This window comes from Schistocerca piceifrons, chromosome 8 (genome assembly GCF_021461385.2).
Source record: "Schistocerca piceifrons isolate TAMUIC-IGC-003096 chromosome 8, iqSchPice1.1, whole genome shotgun sequence".
NCBI classification, from domain to species: Eukaryota; Metazoa; Arthropoda; class Insecta; order Orthoptera; family Acrididae; genus Schistocerca; species Schistocerca piceifrons.
Genome location: NC_060145.1, coordinates 266,216,946 through 266,240,725, shown reverse-complemented (window position 1 = coordinate 266,240,725; position 23,780 = coordinate 266,216,946). Strand labels below are relative to the sequence as shown.

At 38.0% G+C, this 23,780-nt stretch overlaps 1 protein-coding gene across 2 annotated transcripts in view; it reads right to left on the bottom strand.

Annotated features, from left to right (window-relative positions):
• Positions 1-23,780, bottom strand: part of LOC124711124 — a 71,086-nt gene that overhangs the window by 5,640 nt on the left and 41,666 nt on the right. Inside the window, exons 5-8 of one of the 2 annotated variants that reach the window (XM_047241010.1) lie at positions 21,218-21,358; positions 16,320-16,482; positions 16,110-16,206; positions 4,965-5,148 (exon numbers count right to left, since the gene is read on the bottom strand). In XM_047241010.1, coding sequence (XP_047096966.1) covers positions 4,965-5,148; positions 16,110-16,206; positions 16,320-16,482; positions 21,218-21,358 — 585 coding nt within the window. Of the gene's footprint in view, positions 1-4,964; positions 5,152-16,109; positions 16,207-16,319; positions 16,483-21,217; positions 21,359-23,780 lie in introns of both variants that reach the window. The other variant, XM_047241009.1, reaches the window with a different exon arrangement.

Sequence of the window (23,780 nt, the reverse complement as noted above, 5' to 3'; positions counted from 1 at the left end):
CCTCTCTCTCAACAATAAAATAACAACAAAAATAATTTTTAAAAATATTAGTAACTGGATAGATAAAGAAGCAGTGGTGGCTGAAGAACATACATATAAAAGATATTACAGTTTGTTAACTTTAGCGGCTCCTTCTGGCAGAAGGGTTGAGGGGGAAGGAAGAGGGGTGAAGGGAAAGGACTGGTGAGGTTTAGGAAAAGGGGTAGAGATCTGAAAAGTAGCCCAGAACCACAGGTCAGTGGAGACTTACCGGACGTGATGAGAAGAGTCTTTCCTTACCGGACAGGATGAGAAGGAAAAACTTCTCATCCTGTGTGGTAAGTCTCTCCTGACCCAGGGTTCTCGGTGACTTTTCTGAACTCACCCCTTTTCCTAAACCTGTTTCATCCCTCTTCCTTCCCCTTCAACCCTTCTGCCGGGAGAAGGAGCCACTGGCTTCAAAAGTTATTCAAACTTTAATATCTTTCACATGCGAGTTCTCTCGTCGTCACTTGGTGAATAGGCCTTTTTTTCTATACAATTACATACATTCTGAATAAAATATTGAATCTAAAAAGACCTAACCGAAATTATATTACTCTACCTTGTCTTTCACATGATCACAAGTTTAAGATGACTTGTCCTCTTCTGCAACTGTGGGTGACATTTTACTCTGATGTATAGTGGTGATATTTATTTTGGCTTTTCTTTGTAATGGATTGTGGAAGAGCAGCTGTGTGAAGATTTGCAAATATAAATAAGCCTGTGGCTGTAAGGACAGTTTTTAATTTCTTTACTGCATAATCGATTTTGGGACTACCAGTCCCATCTCCAGATGCGCCTTATAGTACACATCTAACTGACATTAGTTTTTGTTTTTTCCGGAACCACAGCTGGCTATCATCAATGATTAGCAAACATGCAGGACCTCTGTTCCCAGCACCACATAAAATAACATGTCAGTGACTAACAGCAGACTTGTGTGGCTGTGATCCTGGGAAAAATATCTAATACTGATTAGATATATGCTATAAGGTGCATCTGAAGATGGTAATGGTAGTTGCCCTGGTGGAGAATGTGGTGAAGCTGTTCCAGCCTAGTGCGATAACAGGGTAATAAGAGGGATGCTTCTTTCCAGCTGCTTCGTGTGGTTGATTGGAGAATCAGGGCCTTGTGTGAATACAGTACAAGAGGTCTGTTTGTGGATTAGCTTTGAAGGGCAGTGCCCAACTGTGAAAACCTTAGCAAGAACTTCAGCACACTGGGAAAAGGATTGCTCATCAAGCAGAGGGACTGCTCATCAAGCAGATCTGCCTTACACAGGTGGCTAGACTATTTGGCAGCAACTTTTTAGTGTGGAAGGGATGGCAGTCATTCCAGTAGAGGTACAGTTGATGGGTGGCAAGCTTTATATAAATGTAGGGTTTTATGGAGCTGTTCAAGAACTAGATATTAACATCAAAGAAGGTGACATGCACAGCTGAAGAGTACCAGGTGAAACAGAATGCACTGAGGCAGTAGAGAAAGAATTAAGAGTTCTCGGCCTGTATCCAGACCGTGAAGACATCATCAATAAACTTGAGCAGACAAGTCACATAGAATCTTCGGTAGTTATGAGGTGAATTCTCAAAACTCTGGCCCTCTTACTGTTTACACATTATAAAATACTAAAAATATGAGATCTTACTTCTCAAGTGGGTGCACGTATGTATAAAGTGTGCAATCCACAACAACATTGTTTTGTACCAATTCCTTTGTTATTGCTTTGCCTAACTCCGTGATAAGTTGTGTTGTCGTACGTCCAAATGAGCAGCAGTAATATAAAATAAACATTGGGCTAGGTGAAAAAAAAATTATGATCTGTGCAAGAAAATGATCCAGATTCCAAGCTAGCAGCGCAATCTCACATCAAGACAGTTATCTACGAGATTATTAGTAATCAAATAAGTGGTTGGCAAGGATCTGACGTATCTGTGTTGTTTAATGCTTTGAGTGGTTCATTACTGTGGGATAATACTTGTACGCGGCAACAGTGATATAATAAAGGTTTATTTTGTTATTGTTTAATTAAACAGTGTTTTAGCTCACTTAATGTAAGTTTATTTTTTCATTGTTGAAGTAAACAAAGTATTTACCTAAGTAATATAAAGACAGCATGTATAAAAAGTGTGCAGCACGCCTTTGTGTGTTATGGGGGTTAACTTTGATTTCCTTATTTATATTTCACAAAGCGATGTTTTGTTTCAGTTCAGCTTGCAAGTGGCAGTCTAAATTAATATTTTTCTTTTGAACACAGATCTTCACATTTTGCCATTTTAAAAAATTATTACGATTTTTTTCTCAGAACCTGTCACTGAATTTCACTTAAGATTTTATACTGTCTAAAACAAAACAAAAGAAAACTCCACTGGAGTAAATGTTGGAAATGCTGAAAAGCTGACAAATTGTCCCACAACTATCTTAGCTAATGTGCATTAGCATTCACTTATAAGTCCACATTTATAAACACAGAACAACAATATTGCTATAAAATAAAAATAAGTAAATGTAAAGAGAAAGCTATGAATTATATTAAAGACAGAGAGAAACTACACATACCAATACATTAGAACCATATCAAGAACACAGAAACATGAGACTAACAGTAAATCTCTATTTCTTAGGAAAAAAAAGTAACTGATGAGCAAAAAAAGTAGGAAAGGTAACTTCATGAAGTGCTTAGCTAGTATGTAATGGGCGAATTGCGGGAAGACTACTGACTGAAAAAGAGTAGTGAACATGAGCAAATGCTATCTGCAACAGAGAAGCAAGGAGACTGTAAAATACTTAAATCGTCTGTAAAATGAATCAGAGTCCAGTTTGGTGGAACATTTATGAGTAGGATATCTTATTACATACAGAATCTCTGCAAAAACTATCACATTCACCATGAAACATGAGTTTCTTTCAAAAACCATTACAATACTATGATGAAATTATATGTAAGTGACTAATGCATAGGATTACAGTGTTGCCACCAATATGTCTTTTGGGATTCCTGCTTGTGTGTTAGAAACAGCATTAGCAAAGTATTATAGTTATATAAAAATATTACACCAACTTTTATCTCAGATACATGTACTGTTTCATGCTATACAATAAGAGCATGCTATATACTTAGGTTCAAGCATCAGATACCAAGACTACTGTTCTTTAGAAAATGACATCATGAACTACATTCTCAACTGATAAACCATTAAACGGGCTCAACATAGTGAGTGCAACGTGAAAAACTGTTTTAAGCATACAACTGCCACTGAGACCAGAATAAAAGGCTGTACTCACCATATATGTGGGTTTACAATTGGACTGAGAAAGTGTTAAAAACTAATGCTAAATCTCCGGTAGCCAAAAGTAAAATGGCGACATTCTTCGACCACTAACTCTTTCTTGTGGATTCATGCATATGTAACTATGGCATGCTACCTGCATTTGAAAACACATCATGAAAATGAATGGCTAATGAAATATCTACAGGTAGAGTACCATATTAGATAGAGCAACACTACCAGAGCTGGGTGCTACTGAAGTATGAAGATGGCTGCAAGATACACTCTGCAGGCAGAGAGAGAGAGAGAGAGAGAGAGAGAGAGAGAGAGAGAGAGAGAGAGAGAGAGAGATAGCAGTGTTCCCTCACCTGGCAATGTTGGAGTATGCTCCACGTGGAGACATGTAGTCTGACAGTCCTAACTCTCCTTTCAAAATATTGTGTACATTCTGAAAACTATAGTTACTACCTGTTAACGTAATACTTGTTAGGTTTGCTTTGTGCCACCCAGAATGAGTCCACAATGGCTGAATAGCCTCGGAATACCTACACTAGAACAAAAATCAATGCTAAAGATCTATACACACCCTGAAGTGTTGGCTGCAGACAGGTACAGATGCAGACAAATATGTACATAGTACATCAGGCCCTAGTTGCTGTGCATAGCCTCACCACTGACTTACGTGCATCTAACTCTAAATGGGTAAATGGGTCTACATAACTCCTGTAAACTTTACTTTAGCAGCTCATGTGCAAAAATTCACATTCTCTTCTTACTGGAGTGTAAGTAAGTGATGATAATTATATATTAATTTGGAAACAACAAACATCTTTTAAGTTTTCAATAATATTTATATAATCTTCAGCAAATATGGAATAACAACACAAAGGCAAAATGAAAGAAGTAACTGTGTTTGTTTGTGTCTTAATCAAGGATATGAAGTGACATTTTTCCTCTGTCCCCAACACCTTACCACCCTTCATCTTTTCTCCTACCCTTGTTATTTCCTATCTGTGTTTTCCCTATGACTTCTAAAGCTACATATTGTATTGTGTTTTCTCACTTTTGTGTCCACTAGTCTTACTCTGGTTGTTCAATAAACCAATTTCCCCCCACCTGAAATATGCTTAAAACATAAGATGTCTGTTTCGCAATTCAAAACAGTGGCTAAGCTAACTTGTGCATGATCTGAAGAAAAATACTTGGAAAAATGCTATCTATACCATGGTGATCCTCTTTAGGTTCTCTCTCATAAATTTTCTCATAACGCAAAAGAAACAGTAACAAGTACACCAAATATAACACAATTATGGCAATGATGTAAAGAAAAATAAAAACGAGATGAGAATATTACCAAATTGATTGTACAAGCACAAGAAATAGATACTAAAAAAGAAACTTAAAAGTTGTGATAAACTGACTAATGTGAGAAAGCAGAAGGATCCCATTTCTACCTGTATTGAAAGCTACAATATACTACAATAAATCCTGTACTCCCATGCTCTTTCATATTTATATACACAAAAAGCATACCCTACACACATACTTTTGTAAACATATCTGCTCAAAGAGAAAGCAATATGTGCAGTAAAAAAAACTGAACAGCGTGCATTATACAGAAAGTGTAAACAAAGGCTATTACCGACACACATGCCTACAATTAAATAACTGTTTTACCACGGCCAGAAGTTCTGTAGTTGAAATTACGATCTTCTTCATCTTTCTGGAGTCGTTCAGACACAAGCTTTGAAATAGCTTCACAGTCTTTCTCTAAAGTATTCAGTGTATTTTGTATAGTTTGATTAATAGTGCGTTCTATGTCTTTGCACACATTCTCAATTTGGTTGGCACATCTTGTCTGCTGCTGTAAAATGGTTGGCAGGGTGAATTTTACATTTACCCCCCAAGAGTTGACTATGTCTAAAATAACACTAAAAATTCTATTGGAAGGGAAACAAGAAACATTTTTTCACATGTTATTCAGCAGGTAATTCTCAGGCTCTTAAGTGTGAGAGTATAGTTTATGATGCAAGCAGAGAGAAATTTCAGTAACATAACAATGCAAATTTTGAGCTGGATGCCTGTTATTTCCTCCCTTTTGCTTCCCTTTAATATTTTGGAAACTGACTCTGTGCCTGATAATTTCTGTTTAGCATGTTCGTGGTATTTAGCCTTAATTTCACCTTAAAAAAAAATTAAAAATAAAAAAAAACTTGACTATTTTTGTTCTGTATTTATGTTACAAGTGTCATCAACATCAACACCTGCTCTGAAATTGTCATCAATAACTGCTCTGAAATTTCAGAGAAAATTATAACAAAGTAAGTGTGTCTTCATTCTCTACTCCCCCCCCCCCCCCCCCCGCCTCCCCCCAGATTATGGTATAGTTGTTTAAGCCTTCCTTCCAAAGCCATTTTCATTAGTTAGAATGTTACAACTATATAGTAAAAGTCTGTTGCTGTGTGTCTAAAACTTCAGCAGCAACAAACTTTTGTTGATATGCTCCACAGCACTCAAAAAAAGAAAAAGAGAGGAAAAGCAGTAAACATGCAAACAGACAGGATGCACTCACATTAAAAAAAAGTATTTATAATCTATATGATGTCATCTGATAATCAAGAGGAAGGTACCTTTTACAACTACGACAAATGTATTTCACCGACTTCAAAGGTTCACTTTATTAGTGCTGCATGACTCACATAGTACTCAGAATTTGCACAAGTGGAAATACAACAGTTCTTTGACCTACACTCCTAATTTTTAATTTCTTAAATTGGCTGACATGGAATTACAGGGGTCTATGTTGTATTTTTTTGCAAGGTCCAGTTACACTACTACTTTTGATCTATACACTCTCCAACCACCTATGTGATATTTGCTTCTACATCTGCCCCAAATTTGAAAATATGTTTAGAATTGCTTTATGATTCAATTTTCAAATGATCCTGCTGTGTATTAACATATTAGCGCCGTGCGTTGTCATATGGCAACGTTTGTAACACTCTTTTTTAAAATCGTTGATTCCACGACATCAACGAAGCAAGAGTGTTGGCAGCACTGGATTCCGTTCCGCAAGACTGTAAAGATCACTACACTGCAACAGTTTTAACAATACATTTAAATTCTGCAGTGTTAACAGTGTTGGAAGTCGTCGTTTGCTGAATGACGAAGAAAAATGGAGTATAAGTTTGAGTAAGTATGTTTTACACAGTAGGACGAATTTTCTCTTTTTTGTTTTAGAAGAGGTTTCTCGCCTGCTGAGGTGCTGGAGATTCTTTATAATGACGACATTGAAGGTGATGTGTTTGTTGAGCCCCCAGATCCGAATGTAGACACAGATGAAGATTCGGGAAATGAACATGTTGGTGGGTAAGTATGCCTATCTTTGGTTTGTAATTGTTTGTATACTGATGCCGACTTTATTATGATTTGCTGTTTCATTTCTTATTTTTACAAATTATTAGACAACCTGTCCTCTCGTCAACTACAAGCTAATGCTGAAATAAGGATGCCAAATAACGAAAGGATCGGTGTTGATTATGAGCACTGTAATCCGCCGGCACCACCAATGCGTACCGCACAAGATCCAATTGTACCTGAAACAGCTACACAACGTCCAAATATACCAGAGCCATCTGTATCTGAGGTAAGATCTACCTTATTATAGGACAATATCTTGAACTGGGCTTCTGAAAAAGATACGTTTGGGAGGTCGTGGGAGAAAGGAGCTGATTTTGACAGTCAAATTACCTCTACATTTCCAAAACCTGACTACTCAAGGTATGAAAACATGTCGATCATTGACATATTTGAATGTTTCATTGACCAGGAATTTATTGAGCATTTAGTGAAAGAAACAAAACATTACGCACTATTTCTCAATTGTCAGGGCCCAAAAATTACAGCAGGTGAAATACGGTGTTTCATCTCCATTTTGTATGTTAGTGGCTACAATAAATTACCTTCTAAAAGAAATTATTGGGGCTCAAAAGATGACATGAAAAACTCGGCTGTGTCTCAGTCTCTGAGAAGAGACAGATTTCCACAAATATGTAGATTTCTGCACTGTGCAGATAACACTAAGATTGATGAAAATCACAAGGCATGGAAAATTCGTCCAGTTATGGAGATGTTGAAGCACTGCATTGTGAATTTTGTACCTGAAGAACACCTGTCATATGACGAATGTATGCTGAAGTACTACTGTCGCCATGGATGCAAATAATTTATTCATGGTAAGCCACTTAGACTTGGCTATAAAATTTGGAGCCTAAATACTAAAGACGGATATTTGGTGAATTATGAACTGTATCAGGGAAAAGGTCCTAAGGGATAGGCAGTCTATAAGCAGTTGTTTGGCAACAGTTGTTTCGCAAGGCAGCAAGTCCGTTTCTTGTTTTATTGGATGAAATTCCTGAATTGAAGAGAAAACTTTGTTACAACTTCTACATGGAAAATCTATTTACAGGGGCATCTCTATTTTCATTTCTCAAGTACTGTGGATACTCTGCCATCGGTACCACCAGAAGGAAAAAAAAAAAACAGGATTCCTAAGGAATGTCCACTGGAAAACAAAAAAATATTTTCCAAGAAAGATTGGGGATATATTGAGACAGCAATAGAGAAGAATGATGGATTATTGTATGTGCGGTGGCTGGACAACTCAGTTGTCACAATGATCTCTTCTTCATGTGGTGCACAAGAAGTTGGCCAAGTCAAGAGATTCTCGCAACTAAGAAAGCGAAATATAATGATTCCCAGACCAAAACTGGTATGGGAGGTACTGATCAGATGGATCAGAATCTAGCATGCTATCACATTGCAATAAGAAGCAAGAAATGGTACTGGTGTCTCTTTACATGAGTGTTAGATGTCGCCATACAAAACAGTTGGATTTTGTATAATAAAGCAAAAAACCAAACTATTTCTCAGCTTAATTTCAAGAGAGAAGTAGCAACAGTGTACTTGCAAAGACGCCAAGCTTTACCAAAAGGAGCCGGGAGACCATCTGCATCAAGGGCATGTTCCGACAGCCGCATATCAGATTCAATTAGATTTGATAAGACTGACCACCTCGTCCAGCACACAGAAGGAAAGAAGAAGAAAAGGTGTGCACACAAGGACTGTAAATCTATTGTGAGAACAATGTGTTCAAAGTGTAATGTAGGATTGTGTATTGACTGTTTTATTCCATTTCATGTAAAATAATGCTGAGTTCAAGGTTTGATTTTTGATTATTAATAGTACTGTGTTATAAAGTATCAATTTTACGATGAAGACTGAACAATAAATTTGCGCAAAACTTGTATATGTAATAAGAAATTTCAATAACCTACTTATTTTAATTGAAGTAGTAATCTATATAAATTTAGGTAGTGAAAGCGCCTAGCGTTGCCATATGGCAACATCAAATATCTCGCTAATGGCGGTAATGACTTTCTTCAAAACAACTCTGCTGTGTAATTTATGCCTTTTACAGACATAATAACGCAAATTTTTTTTAAAAAATCACAAAAAAATTAATTCCAGCACTAATGGGTTAACTACAGTCAGTTGTCTGGTAATCTCTTAGCTCCTTCCTTATCCGACCTGAGGAATACATTTCACTTATGGAAGTGTCACCTGCTACATTGATAATGAGCCCATCAACAACAGAATACACAAAGCTAAACAGGAGCCTCATTTTCTCTCCTTCTTTTATGAAGAGCCATTCTATATCCCACCAGCGTTTGGCAGTGACGTGAAAAAGCTGCATGTATTAGTTTCAGTGCTTCTGGCAGCTTAACAGTGTTGTTACTTCTCAGGCCAAATCCCACAACTTTGCTCCAGATCAGCTCTGCTGGGTTCTTATTGTAATGGTACAGTAGCATACGTAAAAATACAGCATTTGTATGTTGTGCTCGATGCTTTGAAAATTACTGTTTTTCATGTTTCTACGATACTTATCTACCTCTGAGGTATGAAACAATGGACACAGTCCAGATAAAGAGGATTTGGTTTTTCATTTTTGCCTTAAAAATTAAATTGTTATGTTTCCTTAATTTAAGCAACTCTTATGAACAGTCTTTCATAAAACATCGATAATTAAGAACTTTTATTTTAAATGAAAACAGGAATTTCACATCCAATATGCAATCAGAAACAAGATGATGCATATTATTCATAAAAAATGATGAGTTCTATAATTATGAGATGTAGGTATTTCAATCTGAACGAGAGGGGGGGCGGGGAGGGGGGAGGGGAGGGGAGGGGGGGGGGATGATACTGGGGTGTTTTGAACCAGTGAACTATTACCTGCAATAAATTTACATTCCACTACGCTACCAACTGAGCTACATGTACGACGTGGACCAATGTATCATACAGTGGCTGAGAAAATATCAAAGCTGATTATCTCTGTAAATTTATGAAAAACATTAAGAACAGCCTATTTCTCAGCACTTTTTAACTATATTCCACACACGCGTTTCACTACAGAACAGAAAGCAGCCTCAGCCATTTTCGTACTGCGCATTAACAGCGCGACAATCAGAGCACAACACTGCAGAGCCTGTGACTGTACACAATTTTTGAAATAAATACTACTTAGCTAAAGTGTGATTAAGTTGATGGCTGTTAGTACAGTTGTACACCTTAGATTTTCATTTAATGTAACTTAGTACTAATATATCTAATATGTAAGAAGGACCTACTTCCAAAACCGTAACACCATCCGTGTACGTGTGCTACTGCTTCTCACCAATCATCATGTTTGTGTTTGTTTACATCAGGTTTATTCTCATAATGAACAGATTATATATGGAAACATCGCACTCACATGACGTTCCACCAAGTAACATTTAGCGAACCTGAACTCTTTAGTTTTGCAGGAGGCATGATTGAAGTTCAATCTCAGCAAAAGTGAATTATTTCAGCTTATTGGAGTACCTAGGCCCCGTCTTTCCTCACGAAAATATAATAGCAATGCAGAAACACACCTAAGCAATTGCATCCATGCTTCAGCCTGAGAACAGTAAGCAGCACCAAGCATTTCTGGAAAAAAATTATATATTACGGAAAATTCATTCTGGTGGCATCTTGGATAGCTCATCCCTTACAACATTTGTGTAAAAAAGGGAGTGGTCTTCTTGTGGTTTGTTGCACGTGAAACAATGTTCAGGAGCTCAAACAGTGTCTACTATCAGCACCTTGTTTAAGAATGTTCCAACCTTGGACACAAACAGTGGCTGCAGCTTTTGCCTTGGACCACGGAGTGGGGGCCATCCTTGCTCACTGAGAGACTGATGGTTCAGAGAACGCCTCCGCTAATGCTTGAAAAACCACCTCTCCACAAATGAAATACTGTTGTTGTTGTGGCCTTCAGTCCTGAGACTGGTTTGATGCAGTTCTCCATGCTACTCTATCCTGTGCAAGCTTCTTCATCTCCCAGTACTTACTGCAACATACATCCTTCTGAATCTGCTTAGTGTATTCATCTCTTGGTCTCTATGATTTTTACCCTCCATGCTGCCCTCCAATGGAAAAAATTTGTGATCCCTTGATGCTTCAGAACATGTCCTACCAACTGGTCCCTTCTTCTTGTCAAGTTGTGCCACAAACTCCTCTTCTCCCCAATTCTATTCAATACCTCCTCATTAGTTATGTGATCTACCCATCTAATCTTCAGCATTCTTCTGTAGCACCACATTTCGAAAGCTTCTATTCTCTTCTTGTCCAAACTATTTATCGCCCATGTGTGTCACTTCCATACATGGCTACACTCCGTACAAATACTTTCAGAAACGACTTCCTGACACTTAAATCTATACTCGATGTTAACAAATTTCTCTTCTTCAGAAACACTTTCCTTGCCACTGCCAGTCTACATTTTATACCCTCTCTACCTTGACCATCATCATCAGTTATTTCGCTCCCCAAATAGCAAAACTCCTTTACCACTTTAAGTGTCTAATTTCCTAATCTAATTCCCTCAGCATCACCCGACTTAATTCGACTACATTCCATTATCATCATTTTGCTTTTGTTGGTGTTCATCTTATATCTTCCATTCAAGACACTGTCCATTCCGTTCAACTGCTCTTCCAAGTCCTTTGCTGTCTCTGACAGAATTACAATGTCATCGGTGAACCTCAATGTTTTTATTTCTTCTCCATGGACTTGAATACCTACTCTGAATTTTTCTTTTGTTTCCTTCACTGCTTGCTCAATATACAGATTGAACAACATTGGGAAGAGGCTACAACCCTGTCTCACTCCCTTCCCAACCGCCGCTTCCCTTTCATGCCCCTCGACTCTTATAACTGCCATCTGGTTTCTATACAAATTGTAAATAGCCCTTTGCTCCATGTATTTTACCCCTTCCACCTTCAGAATTTGAAAGAGAGTATTCCAGTCAACATTGTCAAAAGCATTTTCTAGTCTACAAATGCTAGAAATGTAGGTTTGCCTTTCCTTAATCTATTTTCTAAGATAAGTCGTAGAGTCAGTATTGCCTCACGTGTTCCAACATTTCTACAGAATCCAAACTGATCTTCCCCGAGGTCGGCTTCTACCAGTTTTTTCATTCGTCTGTGAAGAATTCGCATTAGTTTTCTGCAGCTGTGACTTATTAAACTGATAGTTCGGTAATTTTCACATCTGTCAACACCTGCTTTCTTTGGGGTTGAAATTATTACATTCTTCTTGAAGTCTGAGGGTATTTCACCTGTCTCATATATCTTGCTCACCAGATGGTAGAGTTTTGTCAGGACTGGTTCTCCCAAGGCCATCAGTAGTTCCAATGGAATGTTGTTTACTCCCAGGGCCTTGTTTCGACTCAGGTCTTTCAGTACTCTGTCAAACTCTTCACGCAGTATCGTATCTCCCATTTCATCTTCTTCTACATCCTCTTCCATTTCCATAATATTGTCCTCAAGTAAATCACACTTGTATAGACCCTTTATATACTCCTTCCACCTTTCTGCTTCCCCTTCTTTGCGTAGAACTGGGTTTCCATCTGAGCTCTTGATATTCATACAAGTGGTTCTCTTTTCTCCAAAGGTCTCTTTAATTTTCCTGTAGGCAGTATCTATCTTACCCCTGGTGGGATAAGCCTCTACATCCTTACATTTGTCCTCTAGCCATCCCTGCTTAGCCATTTTGCACTTCCTATCGATCTCATTTTTGAGACATTTGTATTCCTTTTTGACTGCTTCATTTACTGCATTTTTATATTTTCTCCTTTCATCAATTAAATTCAATATTTCTTCTGATATCCACGGATTTCTACCAGCCCCTGTCGTTTTACCTACTTGATCCTCTGCTGCCTTCACTACTTCATCCCTCAGAGCTACCCATTCTTCTTCTACTGTATTTCTTTCCCCCATTCCTGTCAACTGTTCCCTTATGCTCTCCCTGAAACTCTGTACAACCTCTGGTTTAGTCAGTTTATCCAGGTCCCATCTCCTTAAATTCCCACCTTTTTGCAGTTTTTTCAGTTTTAATCTACAGGTCATAACCAATAGATTGTGGTCAGAATCCACATCTGCCCCTGGAAATGTCTTACAATTTAAAACCTGGTTACTAAACCTCTGTCTTACCATTATATAATCTATCTGATACCTTCTAGTATCTCCAGGATTCTTCCATGTATACAACCCTCTTTTATGATTCTTGAACCAAGTGTTATTTATGATTAAGTTATGCTCTGTGCAAAATTCTACCAGATGCCTTCCTCTTTCATTTCTCACTTCCAATCCATATTCACCGACTATGTTTCCTCCTCTCCCTTTTCCTACTCTCGAATTCCAGTCACCCATGACTATCAAATTTTCGTCTCCCTTGACTACCTGAATAATTTCTTTTATCTCATCATACATTTCATCAATTTCTTCATCTGCAGAGCTAGTTGGCATATAAACTTTTACTACTGTAGTAGGCATGGGCTTCGTGTCTATCTTGGCCACAATAATGTGTTCACTATGCTGTTTGCAGTAGCTTACCTGCGCTCCTATTTTTTATTCATTATTAAACCTACTTCTGCATTACCCCTATTTGATTTTGTATTTATAGCCCTGTACTCACCTGACCAGAAGTCTTGTTCCTCCTAACACCGAACTTCACTAATTCCCACTATATCTAACTTTAACCTATCCATTTCCCTTTTTAAATTTTCTAACCTACCTGCCCGATTAAGGGATCTGACATTCCATGCTCCAATCCGTAGAACGCCAGTTTTCTTTCTCCTGATAATGACGTCCTCTTGAATAGTCCCTGCCTGGAGATCCGAATGGGGGACTATTTTACCTCCGGAATATTTTACCCAAGAGGATGCCATCATCATTTAATCATATAGTAAAGCTGCATGCCCTCAGGAAAAATTACGGCTGTAGTTTCCCCTTGCTTTCAGCCGTTCGCAGTACCAGCACAGCAAGGCCGTTTTGGTTAGTGTTACAAGGCCAGATCAGTCAATAATCCAGACTGTTGCCCCTGCAACTACTGAAAAGGCTGCTGCCCCTCTTCCAAATTGAAAAAGAAACACTGGCCATTGTATTCACATTGAATAAATTTCATATGTCTTTATGGTACCAAGTTCCACTTGGTAGCAGACCATACGCTGTTGAGATCATCATTCAGTTCAACAGTTCAAGTCCCAGATCATTCTGCTCATTCGCTCCAGTGCGGAGCATTGTTCCTATCAAGATAAACCTATGTAATCCACTTCAGAAGCACATCCGAGCATGCAAACGCTGACACCCTTTCCTGCCTACCCCTGGACCATAATACAAGTTAATAAAGAGGAAATTCTTTGCTTCTAGCTGGACGTAAAGGCTCAACAGGTCATTGGCAATTTTTCCATTATGGGAGACCACACTGCTGTCACCACAGAGGTGGGCACTGCTCTCAAACAAGTGTGCACCTTCATCTTGAGGGTGTGGCCAGAGCTAATGGCCAGGCAACAATTTCCTCCTCTTCAGCATTACTGTGGGTAATGACACCATGCCTCTGTGGGTGTGGTTTCTCTTAACCACAGACCACACAGCACTGTATGCTGTGATTCCACCAACCTTTCAGCAGCAGATCCTACATTTACTGCATCAGGGGCATTGGGGGCACTTTCAGGATCAAGCTGCTCGCTCAGCGCCACACTTATTGGTTGGACATCAAGTGAGAAATAGAGAGCCTTGTCTGTTAATGCAACACATGTGTGGAACAACAGATGATCCCATGTCAGGTTTCTTTTAGCCTATGCCAGTATTCACGAAATCCTGAGAATGAATGCATTTCAATTTTGCAGGCCCGTTCCTCAACACCACGTGGCTCATCGTCACAAATTTTTTCCAAGTTCCTGTACATTATTAACTGCCATACAACCACAGTAGAATACAGTGACGGTGCTGTCAAAGATTTCCGCCATCGATGGCCTGCTGCAGACATGAGGTCTTTGAGAATTTTTGCACTAAGAATGGAGTGAAGTTCATGTGTTTGCATCCTTTCCATCCCCAATCAAATGGAGAGGTTGAGAGATTCACTCAGATATTAAAACAGCACATTAAGACGTTTGTCCAAGATCCTTCCACCCAAGATGCCGTGACATATTGGGCAACATCATTTGCTCACAAGAGCCGATCAGAGCTGTTCACTCCCGCATTTACTGCTGCCAGCACTCAGGCCCCCGCCCTCCCCCACAATTTCTCCCGCCTCTCCAAAATTCCAATCTGGTACACGAGACTAGAAGTTCAGCCAACAAGATCAGTGATTCCCAGCCACCATTTGTCAGAAACACAGACAACAAGTTTTTACACTTGATACCAGGGACCAGACCACCACTCAACACCAGAACCAGCCCCGGTTATGGAACTGTGCCCCCCAGTCTCATTATCCTAATATTTCCACACACCTCATTCTTTGATGGAAGAAGACCTCATGCTTGAGTCTGCTTCCCCCATCCTCCTCCACCTGCCTCCCTATAATTCCACTGTTAGTTGTTCCAGGAAACCACGGCCAGAGGGGTGAGTCTGGCCTCGTCACCAGATTCTGCATCCCAAGGCAGACCAGTGCTTTGGACTGATTTACGGCAGCCAGGTTATCTCCAAAGGTTGCACAAGTGAGGCAGCCACCATTCTGGAGCCCAGATGTCATCATGACAGCCTCCGATGTCAGCCACCTTAATGTTTGGATGTTGTTACGCTCCTGACTTGTTATCACCTCCAGCCCATTTCATGTTATTGTACAATGTGCTGTCATGTGTTGTATCGCATAAATTATAAAAAAAAAAGTGTTCATTTGTGTTTTGTGCCACAACAGATATATTCAAGAAAGAGATAATACTCTATTTTAGGCAGAGTACTACTTTGTGACTAGTCAGTCACAATGCAAGGGTCACGAGTAAATAAGAATAATACATGGGGGATTTTTTTGTGGAACAAGGAGGGAGGGTGCTTCCTGCCAGTAAAGGCTTTGGAAAAGATTCAACATATTTGAATGGTGACTACTTGTCATTGTATGTACAGTGTTAATAGTGCCACAATAGCCAGCATTATGTGCCTTAGTCACCTGTAGTAATAAACCTGTCAGCGTTCTGAAGACCAGTACATGCTCTGAAATTTCTATTGTGCCTATCACATTTCACACTTACCTTCAACTCTTTACCTGAACTCAGATTTTTTAAATCTGATTTATGTCTCCCTTCTTTAGCATTTGCCTTAAACTTTTCTGTTTTTCTCTAACACAGTGTAGTTTTAAGAAGAAAAATTTTAATTATGAACACTGAGAAGTACACATTTTAACTCTTTCTTAAATTGAAAGCAGATATTCTAGTTCCTTATACACAGTTAATGTTACCTTGTTTAATTCTGGTATGTAAATAGTAGGCATGTCAAATCCAGTCCTATTCAGACCAGGCCGCTTACACAATTCTTGAACAATCTGCATCATTACTCTGGAAAAAGAGAGAGAGAGAGAGAGAGAGAGAGATTAGAGGAGAAGTGGGATTAATGTAGTATCAAATACTGTCACTAGAAAGTGACTACAAAAATCATACGGAATTCATACCTTTGTCGATCAGACTCATCCCCAGCATCATCTGCCTTGGACAAATAAAAACGCATTTTTTCTGTTTGGGTTTTATTTAAGGCCTCAACTAGGTTGAGAGTTCTTTTACAAAGTGCCTGGCCAATTGGGTCAAAGAAAACGAATACCAAATCAGCCATCTTTCCTGTAAAGAGACAGAAAAATAAGTACAACATGATAGACAAAACTTCATTATTTAATGCAAAGGAGAAAAAGGTGAATCATTTACAAAAATCAATACAAATATCAAAACAGGATTAATGTACATATTTAGTATTTTTCAGAAACCGACAGACAGACCGATTAGTGAGTAACAGATTGTGCCATCCAGCAATCCATAAAAAAGGCGTACTTTCATGCAGTGATATATAGAATGACAAATCTTTAACTTGATGAAATGAGATTTACAAAAAAATAAAAATCCCAATAAAATTACCCAAAGTAAACAATTTTGATCCACAAATAACTAAATGAATACATAAAAAGAAGCTTAAAAGTGAACAGCTGCCAACAAGATAACTTTGGTGGTAGTGATGGTAGTGGTGGTGGATGGGGAGGGGGGGGGGGGGGGGGGCAGAGAGAGAGAGAGAGAGAGAGAGAGAGAGAGAGAGAGAGAGAGAGAGAGAGAGAATAAGTTTGAGGTTCTATCATATTATAGTAACACTTCTAATGACATAGCCAAACCTTTGAAAACACGAAAGTCAAAATTGGGTTTTGTACTGACAACTGTACTAAAAGTAAAATAAAAGATAGACCATCAATAGAAGAGAACTTGGAAATACACAGGACTGACTACAACAGTTGTCACACAGTGTATCTTGGGCAAACCGAGATAAATGTTCAGTTTTGTTTTAAAGAACACACAAAACCCACTACTATTGCAAGTGCCTGCAGGTTGCACATTATGAACAACAAATATCTGATGTGAAGTAATAATAAGAAGCTCCAAATCCATCACCACACAAAGAACAGACTGGGAATTAATATTAGAGAAAAGATTAAGGTTTTTATTCATTGTTAATATCAACCAAGTTCAATCACCAACAGCCAAGCAGATTTACAAAACAGAAGTTCTCTCAAAAATTTCAGTTACATTCTGCTTACAACTGATGAAAAAACAAAGTGAAATTCTATTTGCAGTTTGACAAGTAGGAGTAATAGTACCACATACACTCTGAGTGAATACATATTACAAATGTGTTGTACTAAAAATACTGCAGATATTTCAAACCTTGATTCTGCATTTGTACCACAAATATGAACAAAATTAAACCACGTGCAACAACAATGGCAGAATTTTGCTTAACTATGTTAGTGGGGATAAAGAACATATATTTTTATTGGAAACAAGATCACAGGTGTCCGTGGCAATAACTACAAAGCTGAACCATCCATATCACAGACTGAGTGGGGTAGGTGGGAATAATGTACTTTCTTGGGAACAGCAGTTTTGCATTTCCAGGTAGGAGAGAATTAATCCTGAGCTTGCACGGAAATTTTGCATTCAATAAGCAATGCAAGCAGTTGATACTGGAATTGCACTTGTTACTCTAGCATCACCCTAAAAACAACCCTGAACAGGGCATAGCGGAGCTTGATGGAATATCATTCCATCTGTGGGAAATGCGTAGTTTCCAGATTGCCACAAGGTTTATCTCACAGTCAAGAGAAGCCATTTAAACTGCGAGCACAGCCACTGAAAGTTAATTGTAGGATAGTGTACCGTTAAGATACAGGGAAGGTAGTCTAGGTAGACGTAGGAGAAAATCTGCCTGTGAATAGATTATGTGTAGCAGGTGAATAGATTGTGTGTAGCAGAACCTTTTGATGAAAATGAGGAACTTAGTAAAATGTGACGTTTCGTGTGCTGTAGTGTGATATGCATAGCAAAAGGCCTTCTACTGAAGTAGAAAACACACACACACACACACACACACACCAGTTGTGTGTGTGTGTGTGTGTGTGTGTGTGTGTGTGTGTGTGTGTGTGTGTTTTCTATTTCAGAAGAAGGCTTTTGGCGGGAAACTTAAATCTGTCTTTTTAATAATATTGTCAGTATTAGGTTTGAGGTTTGCAGGCAAAAAGGTTCTTCTAGCAATGGATGAAATTGTGTGGCAGAAAATCATGGATGTCATTAAAGCTAAACGAAAGAGCTATGGAAAGAAATTCAGTACAAATAAAACAAAAGTAATTGCACAAGGAGGAAATAAAAGATAGAAATAATGCTGATCATGACATTAGAACAAATGCAAAGCTTTGAATCCTTAGAAGGAGACTAGAAACTGACTGGAGTTGCATCACAGAAATTACAATTAGGATAACAATGATGAAAGAGGTATTTTATAATAAAAATGAGTTTACTGCAGCAACATGGAAAAAGATTTTAGGAAAAATTAACAAAGCATTTTTGTATGGAGTGTCCTGTATAGTGGTAAAAGAGTAGAGTAAGGTTGGAGTCATTTCAGATGTGAATGTGACTGAAGGTAAGAAAAATGGATAGGTAGGAAAATGGATAAGATGAAAAATGAAGAAGTACTGAGAAGAGTAGGAGTGCTTATAAAAACTGTTTTAGAAGGATATGCGGAAGGGAAGAGGAGGTGAGGGAGGAAAAGGTTCCAGATCCTGGATGACGTGCTGGACAGCAGCACTAAGAACAAAGCGACAGACTGCCAGAAATAAAGACACACAGGACTTGCTAACACAGCAGAAAACTGACGAAGATGATGATAATGCCAATTTCTTTCACCCTATTCCCTCTTCCTCAAGTTGCTCACATTTCTGTTACTCTTCCCTAATTTCTGATAGCTGGTGTAATAGGGTTATTTGAAAACTTAATTCTGATCAGAATAAAAACTTCACTGCAAAATCTGTGATCAGTTTCATGACCTTCAACTAATACATGCAACTGCTATCTAATTTATCAACAAATGTGCCCATACCCAGGGGCAGTGGGCATGGGGGGGGGGGGGGGGGGGTCGTAACCCCCCCCCCCCTCCAGCTCTCAGGGAAAGGGTAAGAATATAGTGTAGTTTTTTTATTTCTTTCAAGAAAATTATTTACTATTGTTACTACACCAGTTTTTGACAGGGTCAAAACTTTAACTTTTTTTACGGCTACTTACAAGTCACCATTCATCTTCAGAAATATTAAAAATACTCACCTCCTCTACAAACTATCATATAGGACATTGTGCCTTATTAGCCACTGAAATTCACTGTTGGTAAACTACCATCATGCACCAAATTAAAAGTTTGTTGAAGAAATATGAATTTTATGCACGTCAGTCAGTTTCTTAAGACACAAGTTTCTATTTTGTCCATTCAACATTGTTCCCACAGTAGATGGAACAATAAATATCTGGACAGAATATTTTATCTGCAACTGTTTGACATTAATTAGTGTTCAACTTTCAGAATTAAACTGTTTATCAAGGTATATCCATTTGACATCATCATAAGTGATCTTGTTAACCTTTTATAAAGTCTAGTGCCACATTCACATTCTCAGTTGTACAAAGTATTTTGATTTTATGATCAGTATGATGGGACATACGGGTTTCAATATGCCAGGTAGCGATCCTGAAGAGCTGTCAGGAGTATTTTCTCTAATGTTGCATATGGTAGGTTGACTGAAAATCTGTTCATATGGTGCCCATGGAACAGAAAACATTATATTGGTTCTCAGTATGAACAGATACAGATAATTTCATATTGCCACTTAACAGAGAAACTTCAAAACAGCCCAGTGTGACATTTAGTTAAGGAATATTTATTGACAGTAAGAGCAAAAGACAAAAAATTAGAATCAGTGTCTCCAGCTGTGTCACTGCTGTCTTCACAATACCATCTGACAAAAACAAAGTGGAACTTCAAGTCAGTGATGTGTATCACAGTAGCCACACTCTGTCAGAAGAGCTGACAGTTGTTCTCCTTTTGCTGTCATGAAATATACTTGATCTGAATATCACAATGGATTAATTTGAGGTTTTTGTGTTAATCAGACGCATGAAATGAAAGTTTGGACAAAATATTGTTCAGAATGGAAACCAAAATGAAGTTTTTGATTTTGTGCATTGCATAAAACATCTAATGAGCAGCTTTGTTTTGACTAATTACAGCTACACATTATAAAAGTAAATCTGATATCATCTTCATAAATGTCAAAGAAAAGACACTTTATGACACACTATGTGGGACATCCAGTACATTTTATTCTCTACTGTAGACTACAGTGTAGATGTATCACACATTCTCTCTTTTCTTTACATGAAATTGTGTAACATCTCTCTGTGGCTCTAATATGTAATTTATCCACACTACAACAATTACTTTGGTGTACCCTGCCCTGCCATTCTACATCTGAATAGAACAATGACACTGCACTCAGTGGGACTGTCTCTGTTATCAAAAGGCTTGATGGTCTCTTAGAATGCCAATATTATGAAAAGGATAGACTGCTACTAGCAATATAGCAGAGGTGTTGAGTCAAAGACAGGCACAACAAAACAACTTTCAAACAAGTAAGCTTTTGGCCAAAAAGATCTTCATCATAATTAGACACACACACACACACACACACACACACACACACACTGCTATAGCCAGCTAGAAATGTAGTGAGTTGCATTTGTGTGAGTGGGCCTTTTTAATTGAAAGGTTATTTGTTTAAGTCTTTCTATTGTCCCTATCTGTGACACACCATCTCCGCTATATGGTGAGTAGCAATCTATCCTTTGCATAAAATTGTCAATATTAAATGTGGCACTCACAAATTATTAATTGCGCCATTTGTGTTAAAATGTGTGTGTTAAGTGTGTCATTTCCAATGTGATGAAAGAGACAGGTAGACAACTGAAAAATCTTACAGCTCTTCTTTCTTACCTAGCCACAATACAGCTTCATTAACATCAAATGGGTACTCCATCCCACCATCCACAAGACCCGGAGTGTCCACAAAAGTGACAAGGCTAAATTTTTTCTGCTTTGAAGTTGATATCTCCGTGGATAAGAAGTCCACAACACCTGGGTAATGAATAAAACATTTTTTTAAAGATCCAAAGCAATAAAAATAAAAGAAGAAGAATAAGACATTGAATTTGAGTTCTCACTACAATACTTCACAATTACTGTCTTCATTAAATATTTGATATTATTATATTTTTTGTGAATAAACGACCTTAACAGAAAAGCACACATGAAACAACAAAAGCTGCACAATTTCTAAACAACTTTGATAACAAAACATGGTTATCATTCAAATGTAATATCCAAACATGAAAAATGTAAGAGAGAGGTGTTCTTGAAACATGAAAACACTGCAGTTAAAGTCACAGCAGGATGAAATTGTAACAATGATGATTTTGTGTAGCAATAGATCCAACAATATAAAACTACTTTTACTCTGCACGTTGACTAAAGCCTCAGTCAGTGATGCCCTTCTCTAGGCAGCTAGTGATTAATCATTATACAAGGTGCCCAGAGATGAGCCGCACTGCTGCCGAGACTAAAGCTTCATTCTTTTAGCCAGTTCTTCCATAATTTTCTTCACCAGATTCCATAATATCAGTCCTGTGAAATGCAGTCATTGAATGATACAATGAAAATCAACTCTGAATCTTCAGTTTGATTAAAACAATGAAAAAGCAGTACCAAACCTAAAAAAATACAACACTTGAAAGATCACAAATGGTATTTTGCACTTGACATATAGTTACAAAATGTGACTTCTACAGAGATGCAAAAGGACATTCACCCAGCTTCTAAAACCTACAGCACAATCACATAATAAAAAACACAGATGAAAATTTACAACATTCCTGACTGTATGGGTATAATTTATTAATGATATAATGGACTCACCTGATACACTGATAAGCCTTCCTTTGCCATTGCCTGACACAATAAGAGCCCTCTCACTGAGTTGTAAAGCTATATATAATAACAACCAACTGGCCACAGGAAATGTGATTAGAAGCAGGAAGTGAAAGACCGTTGGTTCTTTCGTAACTTGTGGAAAGCTCCGCCCAAGAAGTTAAGCAAGCTTTTACATACACAGATGGCCAAAATAGTGCATCTTGCTTATTGCAGTACCTACACCTAGATGTAAAGTGCTGCCTTCATGGATAAAGCTAAAATACACCTTTCTACAAGAGAGTGAGTTGAATGGAAGCTACTTGTCCTGTTACTTTTTGGACTGCATACACAAAACTTAACTGAATGCTTACAGAATCAGTTTGGGGAACAAGTACAGCGAAAAGCACTTGAGTACAAATCAAGAATAATGTGATACTGACTTAACAGAAAATGAGCTGTGATGTTTTTTGTTACAGATTATTAACCACTCCAAAAACAACTAAAAGACTCCTATAAAGACACTAAATTATTTCAAAATATATGAAAAACAAAATTATTTTATTTTTTGCTGCCCCAGCCATTCCTTCCACAGTGCAAAACAAATGTCAAAGAAATAATCATATGGAAGACTGAAAGCTACAAAATTAAATACTGGAACAATGAAACAACGAAAAATAAATTACATGAAAGAGGAATGCATGGCAGAACACAAATTTAGTATTTACACATCAGTTGTGAGTGTACTAAATCTGTGACTGCAGTGCATTACACCTTGGCATTGAAACAACACTGCAACATATACTGAGTAGTTCATAGGACTGTACTGATGGGGCAACCTGCTGCTATAACATCCATCTGCAGGAAGCCACATCCTGGAAGCGTGTGGCTGCAACAGGAAGTGATAAAACTGCTGATAGCAATGCCTCAACGGGGAAGGCAGCTGAGAGCTACTCTCATATATGAATAAACCATGTATAATGGTCAATTTTAGTGCATCAGTTAACTGAAAAGAAAGAGAGTCTGAAGAATGCCAAACATTGCCTTCAAGAATAGAAAATCAATTTTCCAGATCAGTCCACAAACAGTTCGATAAAGTACAATGTACTGAAGCAGACACATTAGCGTATAAGTCTGGAAAGAGGAAAAACTTAATGCAAGTAAGCAGAAAACAGTATCAACACTCTTAATGAAGGAGAAGAAAAACCGAAATATATTAGGAAGTGAAAATCATGATGTTTATGACGTACAGACTCCCCATTTAAACATTAAAATTTAATAAAACAAATATAAACAACTATGGGGGTAAACTGATTTTGCCCGGACAACACAGATAAAACTGCTGCATTTTCTGAAGACTGCACGCACAGTATTGTCTATGATATTGTCAATCAATACAACCTCGGAAATCTATAAAAAGATTCAATATGATTTCACGCAGAAAAAGGAGTGTGCAGGGGAGGAGGCAATCATACAAGATAACTGATGAAAAGATGTACAGCATGATTAGGCAAAGTGTGTGCTTGGTGGTGGTGATGGCATTGTGCCCTGATGTGGTGCAGGTGGAAAGATTGAGGAGTACATTTAGTTACTT